The sequence below is a fragment of the Trachurus japonicus genome, chromosome 6 (genome assembly GCF_045865225.1).
Source record: "Trachurus japonicus isolate A0001 chromosome 6, Traja_1.0".
Taxonomy (NCBI): domain Eukaryota; kingdom Metazoa; phylum Chordata; class Actinopteri; order Carangiformes; family Carangidae; genus Trachurus; species Trachurus japonicus.
The window spans coordinates 28,180,769-28,202,988 of NC_140912.1; the positions used below are offsets into that span (position 1 = coordinate 28,180,769).

At 43.0% G+C, this 22,220-nt stretch overlaps 1 protein-coding gene across 2 annotated transcripts in view; it reads left to right on the top strand.

The window, feature by feature from the left end:
• The first annotated feature begins 15,245 nt into the window (after positions 1 to 15,245).
• lrriq1 (leucine-rich repeats and IQ motif containing 1) overlaps positions 15,246 to 22,220 on the top strand; it is a 39,394-nt gene continuing 32,419 nt past the window's right edge. For both annotated transcript variants that reach the window (XM_085780124.1, XM_085780125.1), the window contains exons 1-10: positions 15,246 to 15,534; positions 16,430 to 16,526; positions 16,744 to 16,826; positions 16,941 to 17,061; positions 17,944 to 18,167; positions 18,362 to 18,436; positions 18,703 to 19,320; positions 19,444 to 20,808; positions 21,483 to 21,635; positions 21,723 to 21,873. In XM_085780124.1, the coding sequence (XP_085636250.1) occupies positions 15,418 to 15,534; positions 16,430 to 16,526; positions 16,744 to 16,826; positions 16,941 to 17,061; positions 17,944 to 18,167; positions 18,362 to 18,436; positions 18,703 to 19,320; positions 19,444 to 20,808; positions 21,483 to 21,635; positions 21,723 to 21,873 (3,004 nt within the window). In that variant the 5' untranslated portion in view covers positions 15,246 to 15,417. The remainder of the gene's footprint in view (positions 15,535 to 16,429; positions 16,527 to 16,743; positions 16,827 to 16,940; positions 17,062 to 17,943; positions 18,168 to 18,361; positions 18,437 to 18,702; positions 19,321 to 19,443; positions 20,809 to 21,482; positions 21,636 to 21,722; positions 21,874 to 22,220) is intronic.

Consider the following 22,220-nt stretch of genomic DNA (forward strand, 5'->3'; position numbering starts at 1 on the left):
TTTCCCTCATCAAACTCATCAAATACACAATCCAACAACTCCAAAATGCTCTGGTGGACAAGTTGTGACCTGCGCATTCACCACGCTATGAGATAATAACACAATGTTACAAGACAGAGTTGTTTTAGAGGTAAATTCATGCAAAACCACTGATGTGCGTTGCCTACAGGGGCGGTTTTTCAGCAAGCAGTCTCTGCATTTACCTCGAAAACACAATTTGTCTCATAACGTTCTGTTATTATCTCATAGCGTGGTGAATGTGCAGGTCACAACTTGTCCACCAGAGCTTTTTGGAGTTGTTGGATTGTGTATTTGATGAGTTTGATGAGGGAAACCAAGAAATCCCATTAGCCTCCGTAACGTAGCTCTGAGGAGCTCACGGCTCTGCTGGGCCAATTTGCCAAAATGTTGAACTATCCCTTTAACCACATCCCTCCTGTCAGACAGCCAATATAGTAGCTCCTTAATCATCCTATTTCTGATTATTCTGCTTTGAAACAGTTTAAAGGTCAGTGTGCTATTTTGGAAATGAATCCTCCATTTATTAAACTATAGTCTTTTGTGTGGCAGAGAAACAAAACACACACAATAAAGTGAAAACAAACCATGGTGGTTTCAGGAGGTGAGGGAAACGGGAAGTGAAAGAGGATGCGGGTCCTGAGCTGTCACCTGTTCACGACCTGACACGTCGCCACCATCATCAACACTCGCACTGTTTCTGACTCTGACACTCTGTCCTCTCCATTCACTGAAGACACAGTGGACGAGTCAATCAGGGTACACACACACACACACACACACACACACACACACACACACACACACACACACACACACACACACACACACACACACACAAACACACACACAGCTCGGTTTAACCCACCGGGAGCGGGATGCGGTGGATTTGTGGTGTTGTGTGTTGTGGTGATTGTGAGTGAATCAGAGGTTTTAAGCAGCCAGCGGGTTTGGCTAATAGGATATCAGAGGCTGTCGGTGATTATCAACATTTCTCGATGTGGCTTCAGTGGCGGCGGCGGCGACTCGATCTATCAAAAGGCCAAAAGGAACAAAAACGTATATGTCTCATAAGACAAAGGGTGTTGGCCATTAACTCAGGTTCCTGTTCACTCTGAGCACTTGTTTCTTGATGAATGAGTGATGATGAGTCTGCAGGGGCATAAGTGGCTCTGTGTTAGGCCACAGTTAATCAGGCAATATATAGGCCTATACTATTATTTCTATCTCAGCTTCGCAGGTTACGGTATAACCAGTGATTAGTGTGGATACAGGTCAGTTTAACCTTCTCAAAATCATTTAAATTCTCCAAATTCTGCAGAATTAGCTCTATAAATTTTGCAAAGCTAAGACACATTAAACAAATAGACTAACAAGCTGTCTTTTCATTCAGAGGAGCTATGTGATTATTATCCAGTAAAATGGAACAAGTGATAAGTTTAGCAACATACGAATCCATTTCATTTCATTCCACAAATACACAGAATTTCTAATCTGCCAGATAAACAGTATCAGCTGGAGCTTAATGTTCTGCAGACAGAGAAACTAACGACTGTCACTGACAAAGTAGCTGATAAGCTAATAGTGTCCTATATGTGCTCACTGTACACTTCTTTCCTGAAAGTGAAACCTCATGTTGAACCGTTTTGAGTCTAAAAAGTAATTTACAGTCCAAGTTTAAACACAAATTACGTCCGTAGGATCTCGACTCAAAAATGTGATGAAAATAACAATAATCATCCTGAATGGATGATGAGCTGGACACAAATGAATGTTTACACTATTGATCTCTTCTTTTCAGCCTCTCCTCTGCTGTGATGAACCAGTCAACATTCATTCCTGTAATATTTGAACTGAAGCGTCTCTTATTTAACTTTTCTGAAGGTCTCTCTCTCACAGATTTGATAAGAGTCTTTATCATAACCTCAACAAAACAGGCATCGGTTATGTCACAGAGCAGGATTCATACAAATGAGTGCAATGATGTGTGTGTGTGTGTGTGTGTCTGTGTGTGTGTCTATCTGTGAACTATCTGTGAATCTCGCCCCAACGTTCAGGGAATCAGTGATGTCACACCGTGGCTCTTCACGGAGAACGCCGATAAGTCCGATGATGATTTTGCTCCTGAGACAGCAGTGACGTGCTGCCTGTCGGCCCTGAGTCAAGTATGAAACATCTCAAGGACAAAGATGAAGACGATGAAGAAAAAGTCACTGCAGGTCACAGAGGTAAACAAACAACCACTCTGATACAATGCAAAGAAATGAAACAAAACACAAACACATGGGTGATTAATTAACCTGAGTGAGTGAAGTGTGAGTGTGAAATGTTGATTTTGGATGACAAATGTCTGCAGTAGAAGGTTTAACAGTGACTTATTCCAGTCATCACTCTGCAATTAGTTGATATATGAAAGGTCACTTCGACCATCAGGCATGTGAATCTCTGACCCCGGCGCTGAGGGAGTCTGTTGTGTTTTGGGTTCCCCTGGCCTCCCTGGAGAGCAGGGTCACTGGAAATCTAGGCTAGGCTAGACAGTAACCTCTTTAACATCAGGAGGCTGCAACTACCAAGCTGCACAATGTCAGGGTCCTTGAGCTTCAATACGCAGATGATTGCGCCCTGGTGGCTCACACCCCAGAAGACCTCCAGGCTACAGTAGGATGGGACTGACCATCAACACTGTCAAAACAGAGGTTGTGTGCCAATGGAGCACCAACACCCCTCCTATACCACCCATCTTCACTGTCGCCAATAAACAACTGTCTGTCGTATCATCATTCAGATACCTGGGGAGCATCCTCTGTGAAGACAATAGCATTGATAACGAAGTCCAAAACCCGAATTCAGCAAGCAGCTGTGAGGCCTGGGTAACGTATAATCGCCATGTGAAGTCCCTGGAGCAGTTTCACATCCGCTGTCTTCAGCGTATTTTGGGAATCACTTGGCGTGACCGAATGCCTCACACTGAGATCCTCAAGAGAACAGGCTGCAAGAGTATTGAGGCCACCATCACTCACCATCAGCTGCGGTGGCTAGGGCATGTAATATGGATGCCCCAAAATCGACTTCCTCGCAAAGTGCTTTATGGTTAGCTACACCACGGTCGCCGCTCTGCTAGAGGGCAGAAGAAGCGATTTAAAGACCAGATGAAAACAGCACTCAAGAAGTGTAACATCAAACCTGGGGAACTGCAGAGCATGGCCGCCGACCGAGACACTTGGCAGCAGCTGTGCCTTAGTGGGACCCAAACAGTTGAGGAGGGGAGGACGGTCCGAATGCAGCAAAAAAAGACAAAGAAGACCCAATAGACTAGCTACTGCCAGCAATACCACTACCACATACACCTGTCCCACTTGCAACAGGACCTGTGGATCCAGGATAGGATTATACAGCCACCAGAAAACCCACCGTTAAGACAGAAGTGGACGTCATCGGCTTCGATGGACAAGCAAGCAAGCAAGCATCTATCTGTGAACTATCTGTGAGTCTCGCCCCAACGTTCAGGGAATCAGTGATGTCACACCGTGGCTCTTCAAGGAGAACAACGATAAGTCCGATGATGATTTTGCTCCTGAGACGGACGGTGACTGAGTCAGTGACGTGCTGCCTGTCCACCATGAGTCAAGCATGAAACATCTCAAGGATAAAGATGAAGACGATAAAGAAAAAAGTCACTGAAGGTGAACACAGAGCTAAACAAAAAACCCCACCATCGCCACCACACTGATAAAATGCAAAGAAATTAAACAAAACACAAACACATGGGTCACAAATTAACCGGAGTGAGTGAAGTGTGAGTGTAAATGTTGATTTTAGATGACAAATGTCTGCAGCAAAAGGTTTAACAGTGACTTATTCCAGTCACCACTTTGCAATTGGCTGATATGAAAGGCCACTTTGACCATCGGGCCTGTGTGCGTTTGTGTGCATGTGAATCTCTGACCCCGGCGCTGAGGGCGTCTGCTGTGTTTTGGGTTCCCCTGGCCTCCCTGGAGAGCAGGGTCACTGGAAATCTATACAAAGTTATTTTAAGTCATCACCTTTATCTGGGATGAAACGTATCCTGACGGGAGTGGTTCGCAGCAGGGCACCAGAGCCAAACTCAATGGCTTCATTAGTTTGATGTGAACTGTATACATTGGAGGCTTTTCCATGTATTATTATACAGTTTGTCTTGAAATGGTTAACTATTATACGATTTGCTTGACTCATGTTTATTATTATCCTCTTCCTCCTTGTGTTTTATAATAGACTCTGTTTTCATCTTACAGACAATTCACTGTGGCATTATAACCCACTTTATTGTCACACTGATAATAAAGAGAAAGCCCGGTGATAAATTCATTCTTCGCATTCATTTACCAAATATAAAATCAGCTTTTATTTTGAAAATCTGTCCGGTTTGGCTTGTTTTGAAATAGGAATAAACCAAGTGATTAATTCATAAGTCCTGATGAGTACACGGCGTCCCCTCACCCAGCCCCACCATGCTGTGCTGCTGTTTTGATTTTGTGATGGTAAACACAGAGCCGGTCACAGATGGTGGATTACCTTGCCTGCGTGTTGAATTCTTCATGAAGTGACCCTGAATCTGGTAACGCGATGCCAGCCGCGCGTCACGAGTCAGTTTACCCCTCCCAGACCTGGGATGGAAAGTTGGGGGCATATTGGTTTTCACTATTGTCACACAGGTGGAAGCTCTCGGCCAATCGGAGTCGCCCAGACCTGGCATGAATGAGCAGATCAGGGGATTTGACGCTGCTACACGACTCTTCACACGCGACTCCCCAGGAAAAACCACCCCAGAAATAACAGAGAATAAGATCACATTATCTAAATATTCCCCTGATGATAAATTGTAATACAGTTTTTCTCGATTGTTTACACACATTTTCTGAAAGCATGCCTCATACTCTCAGAACTCTACACACAAATCCAAAAACACACACACAATGGGCAAAACCCCTAACTTCTCCTGCAAAATGAAACTTTACATTCAAAACAATGTTATTTATTCTCAAAATGCTATTTTAGTCTCAAATGACAAACACAAACCATCATATGACTAGACATTTATAACAACCAGTTGAACACTGATGTGCTCTGTGTAAAACACTATGATGAATGGAAAACACTTCTACTCCATTCCTCATAATGACTTAGGTTTTTTTTTTTTACTGTAACTACAGACAGTACATAAATGTGTTGTAAAATTTTAGAATATTGTTTTGATACTCAGAACACTCAAATACACCTTAACAAGTGAAATGCGTGAAGACGCGCCCGAGGTGGTCGTGTGACTATGCAGCCGTGCTGATCTGACCACAAAAGGAAAAAAAAAGAGTTGCTCGGGGTCAGCTGGTTTACGGCCGAACAATTTTGAAAGACTGAATACATAATTTTGACAAGATGAGACTACTGTAACATGTAGCTCACCTAGTAGAGCAGTAGCCTACTCATTGTAGTCAAAGACTTTGTTCTAGTCTAGGTTCGAATCAACATGCAATTTTGGTGATCAATGCATTTTCTTTTCTCATCATCATTATCACTGCTATATACTGTATATGTGTGTGTGTGTTTGTGTTGTGTGGCCTCTCTGTTTGGTTTCTCTCTTTTTGGTGTCAGTCCATCACTGCCTGTTATGTTTCCCTTTTTTGCTAAAGCTCTGATTGCTAATTGTAAAACTGTGTGACAGGTGTTTACCCACGTGATGAGTCAGTGTGAATAGTAGGGAAACTAACTTTAGAATTTTGAATAACAGTGTGTTACTCATGAAAACAAGAGATTTTCTTCATGAAAATTGTGCCAAATGCAGAGAATTGTGTGTAGTGTTTTGAAAAAAGTGTGTTATAGAACTGCAAATTGAGTGTAAAGCAGGAATTGTGCTTGTAGTTTAGCAGATTTGGTCAAGGGAGTTGGTGCATGAGTTAGATGTTGAGGCCATTGTGTCTCAAGTACCAAAAATTGTGTAAACAATCGAGAAAAACTAATAAGTAGGTTTTTAGCCTAGATTTGAAGAGGCCCAGGTCAGAAATAAGATCCAATTCGGCGGGAAGCTTATTCCAGAGCCTGGGGGCAGCAACGGAAAAGGCTTGCGTCACCCCAGTGTTTGTATCTTACTAAGACAGAAATAAAGAAACTTCACATATTGAAGTTGCAATTGAATTAGATGAGCTTCACTAAGTCATGCCAAATAAAGAGGTAGCATCCTGTGTCTGCGGTCCAGTCATGTGATGCACAGGATATATATTTAGACAAACTATTTATAATTACACTCAAAACTCTTCAACTAACAAACCTCGAGTGTGTGCTATTGTCTCGTTGTAGCCCACGGGAAGTAAAGTGTATTTCATCTTATGTCTGGGAGCTGCTCTGCTCTGCTCCGTGTGTGTGTGCTGTGATAGAAAAAACCTGAGCTACAAACTTTGCTTTGATAAAACAAAAGAAAACAGAGAGTGGTGAGGCAACAATGACATTTACTGTAACAGCCTTGATGCACTTGTGTGTGTGTGTGTGTGTGTGTTGAAGTGAGAGCACGAGGCCATGAGAAGTGCTGATTCCTGGAGTTTGGTTGGACCAAATAGGAATTGAAATACTAGATGGTGATAAATGTTATCTGCTCCCACCGTGTTGTGTCTCGTCTGAGTCAAAGTGTTCTAGTTTTTCACGGTGGGTTACTTAAGGGTGTGTTTTTTCTTCTTTTTCTCTCTTGTCCTTTAGAGTTCTCACCTCTGGTACCACACTTTTGAATCTGTGATTTATTCTCTCGGCACTAATTCAAGATTATGGATCAACAATGGTGCAGCGGTCGGGTTATTCAAACGCTGCGGTCAGAGCTGCTGTCGGGGTGTTTTCCTCAGATGAACGGCGTCCTGTGGAGTTTTCTTATATAGACAAACACAAGTCATGTTTACATTCATTGTTACTCGGCATAATGAATTGTGCGCAGCTCTAAATACAGCTGCACCATGAATGCATTTCCTTCCTCATAAAACATTTTTGTTTTGCTTCTTTAGATTCATATTTACCAGCATGCAGTCGCGGTCCTCTTCCTCCCTCACCTCCGTCTGTGCATCGCTGCATATTTTGGCACACTACCACCACCTGTAGATCACAGAGACACTGTTTCACCGTCGGTGGGAATGTGTATCCCGTCACCTGAGGCGAACAAGAAGGGAAACCAGCTCTCAGAGAAACAGCATCTGTATTATGTCATAGGTCATTAAGGACGAGAAGGTCATGAAGTTTAACTTTCTGCGTGTGACAGACAGTGGACGCGGAGAATACATCACTCTCCATTCAACTTAAAGATTATTTTTTCCACTGGAAAGCATAGATTTGAGAACCAGAGAGCCAAAACGACTTACTTACTTATACTTACTTGCTTATACTTCTGCTTTAAATATATTGTGAATAAAAAGATCTGGAGTGTTAGTTTGATAGTGTTGGGTATAAAAAGGCTTTTACAGTTGGTTCAAGGTGATGCGTGGTGCAGTGTCAGTTTCCACTATAGTTGTGCAATGAGATGCAGCGTCATTAATATAAATGTTAAAGGGATAGTTCAACATTTTGACAAATTGGCCCATTGCCATAATCCCTATAGCAGAAGGTTCGTTACCTTTAATTGTCGGTGCAAGCTGTTTTGCCGCGAGCTGCTCAGAGCTACGCTACGGAGGCTAATGGGATTTCTTGGTTTCCCTCTGTTACGCCCCAGTACTTTGTTGGCCCAGAGGGGCATAACAAGGGACCCAACAATGACCCAAAATACAAAGACAAAGGCACTAACTTAACTAAAAGAGATTTAATACCAAAAATATACAGATACAAACAAGTAGACAAACTAAAACAGAAAGCCATGATGGGAGGCAGGCAAGCCCAGCAGTCCCCAGCACTGCCCCCCCCCACCCCCCCCGCCCTCTGGTGTCAGCTGCAGGGTATTTAGCTCAGTGGACCAGGTGAGCCTCGTTTCGCTGATTGGGACCTGGGTGGAGCTGTGGGAGAACGAGGGGGAGAGAAAGACACAGACAAGGCCGAACCCCTTCCGGCCGTAACACTCATCAAACTCATCAAATACACAATCCAACAACTCCAAAACGCTCTGGTGGACAAGTTGTGACCTGCACATTCACCACGCTATGAGATAATAATGGAACGTTACGAGACAGAGTTGTTTTAGATGTAAATTCATGCAAAACCGCTAATGCGCGTTCCTGTCGGGGGCAGTTTTTCAGCAAGCAGTTTCTGAATTTACCTCTAAAACAACTCTGTCTTGTAACGTGCTGTTATTATCTCATAGCTTGTCCACCAGAGCGTTTTGGAGTTGTTGGATTGTGTATTTGATCCTTGATGAGAGAAACCAAGAAATCCCATGAGCCTTCGTAGTGTAGCTCTGAGCAGCTCACGGCTCTGCTCCGCCGTTCTAAAAATAGCTTGCACCGACAATTAAAGGTAACAAACCTACTCCTAGGGATTACGGCAGTGGGCCAATTTGCCAAAATGTTGAACTATCCCTTTAAGATACTGTGCATTTATAATGTTGCAGTCCATATAGTCACTGCCTATGATCTTGGAGGTTTTCAGAGCTCAGGTAGAGAGAACCACAACGTTTTTACGGCATGTTTTCATCTGTTTTTCCATCACATCAGAAGGTTTATAGAAGCTTCATTGTCTCTTTGGGCTGTTATTGTTGTGATGGAAGATAAAACACATTTTTTATTTAATGAATACCACTGGATCCCTGTGTCCTTGACTGCACATAATGTTTCTAAAGGCAAGTTTAGATCACAGGATTTCTATTACAACCAGTAAAATCACGATGATACTAAAAGACGACATTGCTGTTATACCATCACAGTATATGATGCTGTTGCACAGCTGCGTGTTCGTTTAGGTGGCAAAAAACGTCACCATTCTCCACCAAGGAAATACTGTGGCACCTGAACACACTCAAGTGGGTAGATTTTGATGATATGCACAACATGAAAACAAAATTATATTTTGAACAAGTAGGAGAATCCTTGCGCTTCAGCTTTAGGACAAGCTGCAGACCGGAGTGTCTCAGGGTCGGAAACAGATGAGCTACATTTAGAGGAAGGAAGCTGGAGCACACGATCAGGATAAAGCTTTTTAATAAGGTGCGGCTGCTGACGTTTCAACGTGAGTCTTCTTCAGAGCATAGGTCATTAACTCTTTGACTGCCAGCCATTCTCACAGCAGCTTCCTCCAGCTTGCCAGGCATTTTCCAGCTTTTTGACTGATTTCCGTAGACCCACCATAATATTATGTACTGTTACTACATACACATTCAACCCATCAAAGGAAAGAAGAGGGTCTCTAGTTTCCAGCAAAAAAACCTGTTTGTTTCTATCTTGTTCCAGTCTTGTGAAATTGACGGTTGAATATAGGTTAGTTTAGCCCAAAATGCCATTTTGGCACCAAAATCTTGAGAAAAAGAGGTTTTTGTGTCGGCTGTCATTTTCAGGTGAACCAGTACAATTGGCTCCTTTATATTTTGCTTTAGTGACGCCTCAACATCTGTACAGTTGTTCTCTTGTAAACAACAACTAAATCAACACTGACAAATGACTTTTGATGACAAAAGACAAAATATTTAGCTACTGACACACACTTCTGCAGCCTTTTTTCTTTCTTTTCTTTGAGTTACAACTTTTTCTTTCCTTTTTTTTAGTGTGTGTGCGTACGTGACGTGTGCGTGTGCATACGTGTGTGCATACGTGTGTGTGTGTGTGTGTGTGTGTGTGCGTGCGTGTGTGTGCGCGCGCGCGCGCGGATCAGTTCGACAGGTTTTTGTAGCCGAAACACGGCGCTTTAGATCAGATCCAGCTTCCTCTGGTCAGCAGGCAGCGGTCTCACTCACTCTCTCTGTCTCACACACATCTACACACACACAGCCGACAGCTCTGGCTGACGCCCCCTGAACTCACAGCCACAGACATGTGCGCTCACAACAGAGTACAGACACTCCCACCACGTTTACCTCTCGTCACGTTCGCCGGCGCCGTCCGTTCCTCATCCACACTACTGTAGATCGCGGGGTTTTCAAGCTGCTATCCGAGTGATTTCTCGCAAAATCTGGCGACTTTCCAAACGCTCTTGACGACTAACGACGAGCGATCGACGGGGTTGTTGTTACTAACGTTTGTGCTTTGTATCACGGAGTTGCACGGAGCTTCAACGAGCTGCCGAGCCGCCATGAGCCCCGCCGCCGCCCCCTAAGCTCTCACCGGCGGCCAGAGTGTCACGGAGCGGCGCCGCTGCAGTCAGACACCCGCACCGCTCCGTGAGGGGGGGGGGGAATACGCTATATTTTTTACATCTCTCAATCCAAATGTGTTTTTCTGCACTTTATTTTGATGATACAAGTCTGATCTTCACAGAGGAGTAGGGCAAGACATTCAGCATGGCGTTGCCATTAAAAAAACGCTAAGACGAGTTATCTCGTCTTTGGCAGACTACGCTTGGATTCGCTAAGACGAGATAACTCGTCTTTGGCAGTGAAAGAGTTAAGGACGGGAAGGTCATGAAGTTTAACTTTCAGGTCATGAAGGTCATGAAGTTTAAGGCTTTAACCTGACCGTGTGCTCCAGCTTCCTTCCTCAAAATTATATCAGTATGTCACAAGTGAGTGATTTGAATTCAGATAAATCTCTCTTCTTCCTTCAGAAAATGATACAGGTTTTTATGTGTGGGCAATTGTTTATCCATGTATGCTAGTTTTAGCCTGGAAATGAAGAATAATTTGTTCAATTAATTTTTGATGATTTCCCTTGAACCTGGCATTGTTTTCCTTTTCTTTCTTTCTTCTTTTTTTCGGATAATGGTTTTAAATGAACCCCTGTTTGTTTTATTATTTTTTTGATGTGTTGATAATGTGCTCTGGTCCCTGTTTGTTTTCTTAGTGTCTTATAAGCCCATGCGGGCTAGGCATATGGAAAGTATGCATGACACAATAATAAAAGTAATTCATATATAGTATACAGATGATCCTGTATTAGGTTTATTCTGCCTCCTGTGTGTAGTCAGGGATGAAGTCCAGACTCTTGCATAGGGGTAAATGGGTAAAGAAAAAGTGTGTTACTAAGATAAGTTTGACACAGAAAACAAGCCTGTGGCCAATGAGCATATTTCTCAGAATAAAACTACGAGTTATTCCTGAGCCCTGCAGGCAAACACAGACAATATGACAGCTTGGACCTGCCAGGACATCCACCACACATGCGCGATATACTCAGCTACATAATGGGGGTAATGTAGCTCTGGCTCACCTCTGGCGCTTGTTGGCTGGAGGTGGAGATACTTTTTTTTTTTTTTCTCCCAAAGAGAAGATTAAGTGCAGTCAGCGCAGCCTCCTGTCTCCTCTGTGACACAAGGCCAAGAACAAGTCATGGGATCCACAGAGCACATCAAAGCACGAAACACCCGACCTGGGCCAAGTGCTGCCTTAATGGTTTGTTTTATCCCTCTGAGGCACCATGTGGGGTGGGTCTCAACATGCGTGACAGTACACTAAATGTCAGAGCAGAACAATAAATTAGCAGTTGGATCTTGAAGATTTGTTGCACAAAGGTGAACGCAACTCCAAATATTGTTGAATCGCAAGACTCAAGACTCCTTTGAAACTCAAAGTCAAAATCAGGCTGAAACCAAACCAAGTTGACCCAAAGATACACTACTACACTGAACACAGCTTCATTTAGAGGAGAGAAAACACTTTAAAGGGATAGTTCAACATTTTTGGCAAATTGGCCCATTGCCATAATCCCTATAGTCATAGCAGTAGGTTCATTACCTTTAATTGCAAGCTATTTTTAGAACGGCGGAGCAGAGCCGTGAGCTGCTCAGAGCTACGCTATGGAGGCTCATGGGATTTCTTGGTTTCCCTCATCAAACTCATCAAATACACAATCCAACAACTCCAAAACGCTCTGGTGGACAAGTTGTGACCTGCACATTCACCACGCTATGAGATAATAACAGAATGTTATGAGACAGAGTTGTTTTGGAGGTAAATACAGGGACTGCTTGCTGAAAAACTGTCCCTGAAGGCAACGCGCATCAGCTGTTTTGCATGATTTTACCTCGAAAACAACTCTGTCTGGTAATGTTCTGTTATTATCTCATAGCGTGGTGAATGTGCAGGTCACAACTTGTCCACAAGAGCATTTTTGGATTGTGTATTTGATGAGTTTGATGAGGGAAACCAAGAAAGAGCGTAGTTCTGAGCAGCTCGCTATGACTATAGGGATTATGGCAATGGGCCAATTTATCAAAAATGTTGAACTATCCCTTTAAGAAAACAAATGTTGCTTTAAATAGTCAGTGTCTGCTACACTTTTCTCCGTCCATTGAAAACCCATTCTGCTTCTACACAGTGGGTCTCTCTCTTCACATGGACCGTGGCCCAACACGAAATACAGAGTTTGACTTTGTACATTCTTTGTACATTTACAATATACAGCCCCCCAACCCCCCTAAACAAAAGAGCTCACATTTCCATTCTGCCCCTGGTTGTCAATGTTACCATTGATAGCCTCGTGGGGGGGGAAACGCTAGCTGCTCTCAGCATGTGACTGTCGTATCTGCACAGACTAGGACGTGTGCAGATGTTCAGATTTAACACTTCATCCTTGATGAAGCCACACGGAGAATTTACCAAACAGATAACCAAGAAGACGGGTCTGTATTACAAAATAAAAGCCTATAACTCGCTGAACCTGTGCTAGACTTATTCCCAGCCCCCATCTTGTTAGGGGGGAAATTCTGATTAGAGTAAACCCACAGCCATTTAAAGCAGATTTACATGTAGCTACTACTAAGGTCACACTGGCAAAGTAGTGATAACTTCGAAAAGGCAATCCAAATCTGTGTTAGAGTCAAAGCTGTTGTCATCCAACAGAAGGGGTGGGACCCTCATAGTCATTGGGAAGGGGGGAGGGAGGGTGTGCAGTGAACCGAGCCAATGCTACGAAGGTGCACCTTTGGAGGAGGTTGTAAAGAAAGACCGTGAGATGTCGGCGGTCGTACAGTACTGTACGTGTGCGAGTCTGATTTGACTTGATAGCACATAAGGACAAGAATGCAACACGACAAGAGTGCTTAGGCTTACAATGGCATTCGTGCAGGATTAGCTTGTTTAAATATTTCCCCCCTCACGTGCACTTAATATGTTTAAACTGCCATCAGGTCTCTACACACAAGTCGACTTACTCACTGAAGCCTATAATCTGGGCTCAGTGCATTGAGAAGAATCATCCATTTTTCCAGCTCTGGGCTTTGGAATGTCAGCTCGAGTTCATGCATGGAAAAAAAGAAAAAAATCATTTCTACATGGGATTTTCATTTAGGTTTCTGTGATGACGGCGGGATTCAAGCGGAGATACTTTAACAGCACAGAAGCAGAGTTTACAAAATCATTTTACGCATCATTAATAAGTTTGCGGCTTGCAACCGGTACGTTGAGTATGTGCAGCGAGAGGAGGAAGATGGGTTAGTGTTGGGGCAGTGCGGTGGTCATTTTTCCCTCCGTTCCCTTCTTTCGTCAAAGCCCCCAGATGGAAATGATAGGCTTGATAGGCCCAGTGGCTGCCAAGATAATGGCTACAGACGAGTAACAGAAAACCCTTGACAGTGTAAACACACGGCTGCTATCCAAACGGCTGCTGCGTTTGGGCCGGAGCCGCCATTGACTGGCGTAATCTGCTGTATAAATCTGCAGCTTGGCCCTGTCTGGCCGCTGTCTGGGTTCCGTGCACTTGGACAAAAGCGACGGACACCTTGCCCACTGACAAAGGGCCTGGCCCTAATCGGAGTGGACAAGGCTTGCTGATGGAGCCTTTTTGAGCAATTGAACTTGGTCAATGAATCTTAGGGGACCTAATGAAACATAAGGGACTGGCAGTTTGACTCCAACAACGAGGACAGCACCAAACTGTCCTGTTTCTGTCCGTCAGCCTCAGGACTGAAGTTGTGCTTTGACCCACACTGACCTCTCTGTGAAAGCACGCCTGTGCCGGACCTGAGCAGATTCTGATGGCCATTGACCCCGCAGGTCACAAATAGTGTTGTAGATGTGTGATGCCTTTCATTGTCGTTGTGGAATTCAGTTTTGGCCTTTGAAGGAAAAACGAGCCTGATCTGGCGCCATTCTGTTGTTTTGTTTTTGTCGTGGAACGTCACGAGAATGGAGAACAGGCCTTAGAGTGTCTCCAGACCAAACAGTTTCGGGATGGAGGACACGCTGTTTTTCTTTGAAACTCTGAGGAAGGAGACTGGGTTCTTTTTTAGAAAGCCCTCGGGAATGTGTATGGGAAAACCTGTGTGGGCCACTGGAATCTCCTCAAAGAGACAGAGTACAGCACAAGTGCAGAGCCTTCACCACGGGAGAGAGGAACCGGTCTTTGTGATCAGAAATGCCGTGGAAAAAGTATGCATTGTTCACAGCCCAACACATTTTTTGTTCTTCTGGTCCTGTGATTCACCTACAAGGGTCCAGGGTTTACTGACCCCTCGTAGCTGGCTGCCCAAAATGCCCACACAAGTCCATGACACTACATTTTATTTGTCACAAAGCCTTGCTGTTCTGAGAGTCTGTTTGTACCAAAGTGTGAAGTTGATGAATACAAGGGTTGAATTATTACAAACATCTATCTATCATGCAATAATATCTAATCTAATTTAATCTAATAATAATCATAAAAACACAAGTTTACACAGTGCGTAGCAAGACAACATAATAAGAGACAAGTCACAAGTGCCATAAAACCAGAAGAGATGGACCGCCCAAGCAATACATCAACACAGGCAATACGAGAACCTGATAAAAAATCGAGACCAGGAGGACTCAAATTAAAATGCATGATGCAGTTAATGAAATAAAAAGGATAAAATATAATAGGATAAAAGATGGAATAAAACATAAGAAGATATGAAGTGAAACTAAGAGCATATGCGTAAAACTCTGAGATAAAATAGATGATAGAAAGAAGAGGATGAGATCGCAAAAGCAAGTCTATAAAAGTGGATTTTAATAATATAATATAAAATAATATCTTGAAGACCCTTTATCTATACCCTTTTGCCTTTTGCACGGTTTGTCCCTTGTGAGCTTACGTAGCTCACAGTGTTACCATGGTGACCTAACTAACTTCTGGACGCGGAACGGTCCTACAAATGAGCTGTATCAGAGCCAGTCTAGCTGTATTAGCTTTTGTTTAGCGTGTTAAACGGTATCACATTGAAACAAACTGAAGGTAACGTTATGATGATGTAAATATATAATATAAATATATAAAAATCAAGCAACGCAGGCTAATTTCCCAACGTTTAACAGTGGCAACTTCACTGTAAAAGTGAAGCCGGGGGTAGCGTTTTAATATCATGGCGGATGCTAATAAGTTGTATCAAACAATCATGCGGGAGCTGAGTGATGTTGTCATCTCAGACAGCGGAGACTTTACCGAGCAGCAGGACGAGTTCACCTTTCACCAGGAGACGGTAAGAGTGTGAGTCCTTCGTTTAGGCCTGGACACTGACATTATGACGTAAAAGTTAATTAACTGGACAGGTGAAGTTGACAAACAAGCTAAATGTAGCAACAAGCGGCTACAAGCTAAGTTTTATTTGTGTATCATTAGCTTGTTTTGGTTGCTCCACCTACGTTATTTAAGGTGAGATTTACAGTGGCATGCAAAGGTTTAGGCACCCTTGGTCAAAATTTCTGTTATTGTGGACAGTTAAGCAAGTGGAAGATTAAAATCGTCTCCAAAAGGCATAAAGTTAAACATGAAACACTGTTTTGCAATATTTTAAGCAATATCAGTGTATTATTTTTTTGTTTTCTACAACTTTAGAGTGAAAAAGGGAAACAAAGCAGCAGCCTGCAAAAGAATGAGAAACCCATGTCCATGTCCATGTCCATTGTGTGTTTTCTGAGGACAACACAGTCAACGTTGAAAGTTGAAAGTTTGCTCTGTCTCACTTTGGGGGTCAGCTGCGGGGCAGCTACAGGCCAAAACTGGCAATACCCTGCATTTAAAAACTTACAGTATCTGTGTAAAGCCATTAAGAAAACTGTGCAGATTAATTTGGAAGCATCCCAGGGACCACAAACAGGATTAGTGGCATAGATAATGGATGGATTATGGACATCTTGGGGGCATCCTGTGCCCATAATAGACCTGATCTACCACAAGTCTCATTCTTTATCACACAGATTATATCAGCTATTGTTTACTTATTCAGTTCTTGCATTACCAGTTGGTTCCATACGCTTAAAATAAAGATATTTTTGAAGTTTTGTTCAATGGTTCTTATAAAGTAGTTTAAAGGATCCGTTGATTTGCTTTTGTGATGATACCTGTATAACATTAAACTGAATTTCTGACTATAGGACTCAGATGATTTTCCACCATCTCTGCTCAGCTACTTTGAAACCTCAAAAAGCAGAGCAGCAGACTGTGAGAAGTTCATCCTTGAGGGACCTCAAGGTATGGAAGCATGTTGAATAGCGAGAGCACAATGAAACATTTTATACTTCTAAAGGCTCTTTCCTGTGATCCTACTTCTGTATGGGTACAACATTGTTATTTAATGAGAGATTCTGGCCTCCATGCACTGTGCAGTAGATGATCCCATCAAAATGACTTTGATGCTTTTCTCCATTTTGATTAATGACTTCTGTCTTTTCTTTATACATCATCTCAGACCTCACTGCATCACATCTCACTGAGGACATGATGAACTTGCCTTATAATCTGGACGAGGACATGATGAAAGTGAATATGCAGGTAAATGAGTCTCTTTATGATCTAAAGTCTGTCAGTGTACGACCCATCCAATCTCCAGTGGATCCACCAGTTGCAAGAAGCTTCTCTAAATTTACGTTTTTTTGTCAAACACAGGTTACTTGTGAAACAGAAAATGAGGAAAATGACTCCTCCGCTGACACTCATCTCCCGCCTGCACACAGAGAGACAGAAGCACTTTCTGCTCACAATGTGTCAGTGTGGCCCAGCAGTGATGGTACAGTGCATGTTTGGAAAAAAAAAAAATGAAGTGAAAATGCTTGATTCAGTAAACCCAGCAGGAGTCACACTCAAAGACAAAAATATGTCTGTGGAGGTTTGTAAAGCCTGGTTTTATTTAAACCCTGCAATAGGATGAAGAAAAGCAATCTAAAAAAACAAACCAAAAAAAAAACCTTTTTCATTTTGATAGCTCCTAGGAAGAAGGTGTGTCAATATTCTCATTCGACCAGGTCATCGTTATCTCTGGGCAACAAATTGAATCGAAGGCAACTGGACTTGTATTTGTCTAGGAAGACGTCTTGCCTCTTCGCTTCGGAAGACACAAACCGATGAATTCCCTTGGATAAGAGGCAAAACTAGACAAATACAAATACAAGTCTAGTTGCCTTAGATTCAATTTGTTGCCCAGAGATATTCATGGGAAGAAGCATCAACACAGTGAATAACAACTTGCTTGTGAATGAATAACTTTCTTTTCTGGTTCTTGTTTTGGTAAATCTTGTGCTTTATATACTCATAACAGTGACAACAAGTTAAAAAATTGCACTGGTTGACCTTGTTGCTGCAGGTCTGATTTACCCTGAAACATCTCTGGTAATTGAATATTTGCTCACAAGAGGTCGCTGTTGTCCCATTTTTGTTCCTGTTTATGCTGTGATGTGGGGCAGTAGAGATGCAGATGTACACAATCGCACCTTTTGAACATAAAATAAGGTGGAGTGTTGTATTTCACAAGTTGTAAACATGGTGGTGAAGCCTTTCCTTAGGCTATTTGATATGAACACATGACTATATGACTACATGACTATAGCATATAATTAACGTTAGGTGATATGTAAACGTTTTTCTTTTTGTATGTTGTATGTTCTCTTCACAGATGAGGCTGAAACAGATGAATACATGGGGTGTGAGGAATATCTTGAACCGGAAGAGAGGACCCTGAAGAGCTCAATGAAAGAGGAAAAGATGAAGAAGAACAGTGAGCACCAGAGAAAACACAGAGAGAAGCAGCAGTGTGAGGAGACGATGAAAGAGGAGCAAAGGAGACAAAGAGAAAGAGACTTCCAGGAGGAGCTGAGGAAGATAATGGAGACAGAGAAGGTGAGTCACGTGAGACTGACTTTATTCTACATGGTTACTTCTTCTTCAGATGCAGGTTTTCTGTAACAACTGTATTCATTATGATATGTTACACTTAAACAAAATCTCGATTTTTTACTCTGATATCTTTTAATTCTTACATATTATATTATTATTATTATATTATTTGTATTATTGTTTCTTTTTGTGTCCAGCTACAACAGAAGGAACTGGAGTTGAGGCAGAAGAGAGCTCAGGAAAAACTTGAACAAGAGTTTCTCCTTCAGCAGGTAAACAGTCCCTGAAGCCTCATTTAGCATTTTCCACCACACAGACAAAGACGGGGGGCTCCCATTAAAGGTACCAGCTTTATTACAACTCAATAAGATAATCATAATCATAGGTATTTCATCTCAGAGAAATCAGTGATCATGTGGTTCTCATTATTTCAACAACTGGTCTCTCTTGGGAACTCCTGGCAAAATATTTGTGGTGTTTTTTTGTTTTTCTAATGAAATGCTTTAATGAATTGAGTTTTGTTTTTCTTATAACTCAGGAGATGATCAGCAACTTACAGAAACGAGTGGAGGAAGAAAGGAAGATGAGGGAGGAGGAACAAAAGAGAATAAAAGAAGAGAGGGAGAAGAAAAGGAAGGAGGAGGAGGAGAAAAGGAAGAGAGAGGAGGAAGAGAAGAGAAAGAGGGAGGAGGAACAGAAGAGGAAAAGGGAGGAGGAGATGATGAAGAGAGAGATGGAGTGGAAAAGGGGGGAGGAAGAGAAGAGGAAGAGGGAGGAGGAGGAGATGAAGAGAGAGATGGAGAGGAAAAGGATGGAGGAAGAGAAGAGGAAAAGGGAGGAGGAAGAGAAGAGGAAGAGGGAGGAGGAGATGATGAAGAGAGAGATGGAGAGGAAAAGGATGGAGGAAGAGAGGAGGAAAAGGGAGGAGGAGATGATGGAGGAAGAGAAGGGGAAGAGGGAGGAGGAAGAGAAGAGGAAAAGGGAGGAGGAGATGATGAAGAGAGAGATGGAGAGGAAAAGGATGGAGGAAGAGAAGAGGAAGAGGGAGGAGGAACAGAAGAGGAAAAGGGAGGAGGAGATGATGAAGAGAGAGATGGAGAGGAAAAGGATGGAGGAAGAGAAGGGAAGGAGGGACGAGGAGATGATGAAGAGAGAGGTGGAGAGGAAAAGGATGGAGGAAGAAAAGAGGAAAAGGGAGGAGGAGATGATGGAGGAAGAGAAGAGGAAGAGGGAGGAGGAAGAGAAGAGGAAAAGGGAGGAGCAGATAATAAAGAGAGAGACGGAGAGGAAAAGGGTGGAGGAAGAGAACAGAAAGATGAAAGAAGAGCAGGAGAAGAGAAAACTAGAAGAAATAACACTCAAAGAAAAGAGGAAGAGTGAGGAGGAAAAGATGAGAATGGAAGAGGAGGAAAACAGGAAAAGAGAAGAGGAGAAAAACAAGATAGAGGAGGACATGAAGAAGAGAGAGGAAGAGAGAAAAATAAAAGAGATAAGACTCAAAGAAGAGAGGAGGCGACAGGTAGAAGAGGAGGAAAGAAAAAGGAGGGAAAATTATGCGAAAGTAAGGGAGATGGAGAGGAATAGAGAGAGAGAAGAGGAGGAGGAGGAGGAAACCAGGAAAAGGGAAGATGAAAAACAGATGATAGAGCCGATGAGGAAAAAGATGGAGGGAGATGAAAGAGGAGAAAATGAAGAAAAAAAGGGGCTAAAGGCCGAGGGGACAGACATTGATGACAAAGATAGGAGAAGAGAGGAAGAAGAGAGGACAGAGCAGGAAGAAATGAGAAGCAAGGAGGAAGAGAGAAAACGTGAGGAGGAAACAAGTAAGGTAGAGGTAGAGAAAAAGAAAAAGAGAAAGGAAGAGGAACATAGAGAAAAAGAAGAAATTAAACCAAAGGATCAAGAAGAAAAGATCAAACAGCATGAGGAGAGGAGACATGGTACAGAAGGTAAAGACATGTTGAAGAAGAAAGAAGAGAATAAAATAAAAGAGGAGGAAATGGGACAAAAGAAAGAAGAAGGAGAATGTAGTGATATGGAAAAAGAAAAAAGCCCCAGAAAAGAGCGAGAATGGCATAAAGCACATGGAACAGAGAACAGAGAAACGGAGCGTGAGAGGAAAACAAAAGATGAAGAAAACAGGCAGGAGGAGGTGAAGAAGACGGAGGATGTGAGAAAAATCAAAGAAGAAAACACGAGAACAGAAGAAAGGAGGCTCAGAGGAGGAGGAGAAGGAGCGGAGGAAGGACACAAGATTATAGTGCAAGACATAGAGGAAGAGGAAGAGGAGGAAGAGGAGGAGGAGAGGAAAAGAGAAAATGAGATGAGAACTCAAAATGAGAGCAAGAACACAGAGACGAGGAGAAACTCTCTGACATCACAGCCTCTACCTGTGTGTCTCCCTGAGCGCACGGAGCAGAAGAGACTGTCCTGGATGAAAGACTGCGTCTCCTGGTCCAAACTCTCCCTCCAGAACAGGAGGAAGCAGGAAGGAGGCGCCCAAAGTGGAAGAGGAGCGAGGAGGAGGAGTGGGAGGAGGAGGAGGGGGAGGGGGAGGGGGGAGGAGGCGGCCGAGGCCAGAGGTCTGCCTCCGCTCTGCCCACACACTCTGCTGCTGTCCACAGGCTGCACGTCCCTGAAGGAGGTAACACTCGTATAAACATTAGGTTAGGGCGTCACACTCACTATTAGTTTTTTTAAAATGTCTTTTTATTTCACAATGAAACACCAAAAAACATCCGGCCTGATACAGTATCAGTGACAGTAAATTATACAGTACAATTTCCCCATACAGTAGGTCCCATGAAAATAACAGAAAAAAACAGAACAGAGTACAAAAGCAAACAAACATGTTGGGGAAGAAAAGGAAAAAAAAGAATAAAAAGAGAGCAGCAACAATGATATCAATAAACTATATATATATACATGCCATACATACACTCATCAGCAACATTAATTATGAAGGATGAAGTTGTTTGAGCACTGACATCTAAGTTGGAGGATTTAGTAGATTTCACTTAATAGAAATTCAGCCACCTGTGCTTTCTAATAGCATGTATTAATTTTGCATTGAATTAAAGATTAAACAGAAAAAATAAAATATCATTGCACATACGGCTGATGTTACCCAGTTTCAGTAACGACAGTGCTTTGTACGAGAGTTAACTCATTTCACGCTTGTCTGTGTTTAATCTTCAATATGATAATTATTCCAAACCCCCCGTGCTCGGTCTCACTTTCCAATTTAAGTCTCAACATTGAAGTTAAACTACTAAAAGCCTGACCCAGCCTCCATCTCTCTGTCTCTCGCTCCTCCAGGTTACCACGGTGACCCTGGAGGATCTGCCCGGCTGCAGCTTATCCACGCTGGCTCAGTGTCCTCACCTTCAGGCCCTCACCCTCAGACGCTGTGGCCTCGAGTCCCTGGAGGGCATCAAGCACTTAGCGCAGCTCTGCTACGTCGACGTACAGGTGAACATCCAGTCAGTATGTGAGTCATTACTGCTGCTGCTGCTGCTGCTTTTCTTTCTTTTTTTTTATTATTATGTTTTCTCTCAGGAAAACGACATCTCTTTTGTGGACTGTGAGGACATGACCAGTTTACAAGTTCTTCTGCTCGGCCGCAACAAGCTGACGTCCATCCACGGTTTAACTGGTGCTGAAAATCTGGGACTTCTGGACCTTTCGCACAACTCCATCACCCGCATTGGTAAAGACCTTAAAGGGATTGTTCAACATTTTGGCAAATTGGCCCATTGCACATAATCCCTATAGTCTTAGCAGTAGGTTCGTTACCTTTGCTTGTCGGTGCAAGCTATTTTTAGAATAGCAGAGCAGAGCTGCGAGCTGCTCAGAGCTACGCTATGGAGGCTAATGGGATTTCTTGGTTTCCCTCATCAAATTCATCAAATACACAATCCAACAACTCCAAAACGCTCTGGTGGACAAGTTGTGACCTGCACATTCACCACGCTATGAGATAATAACAGAACGTTACCAGACAGAGTTGTTTTAGAGGCAAATACAGGGGCTGCTTGCTGAAAAAGGGCGCATCAG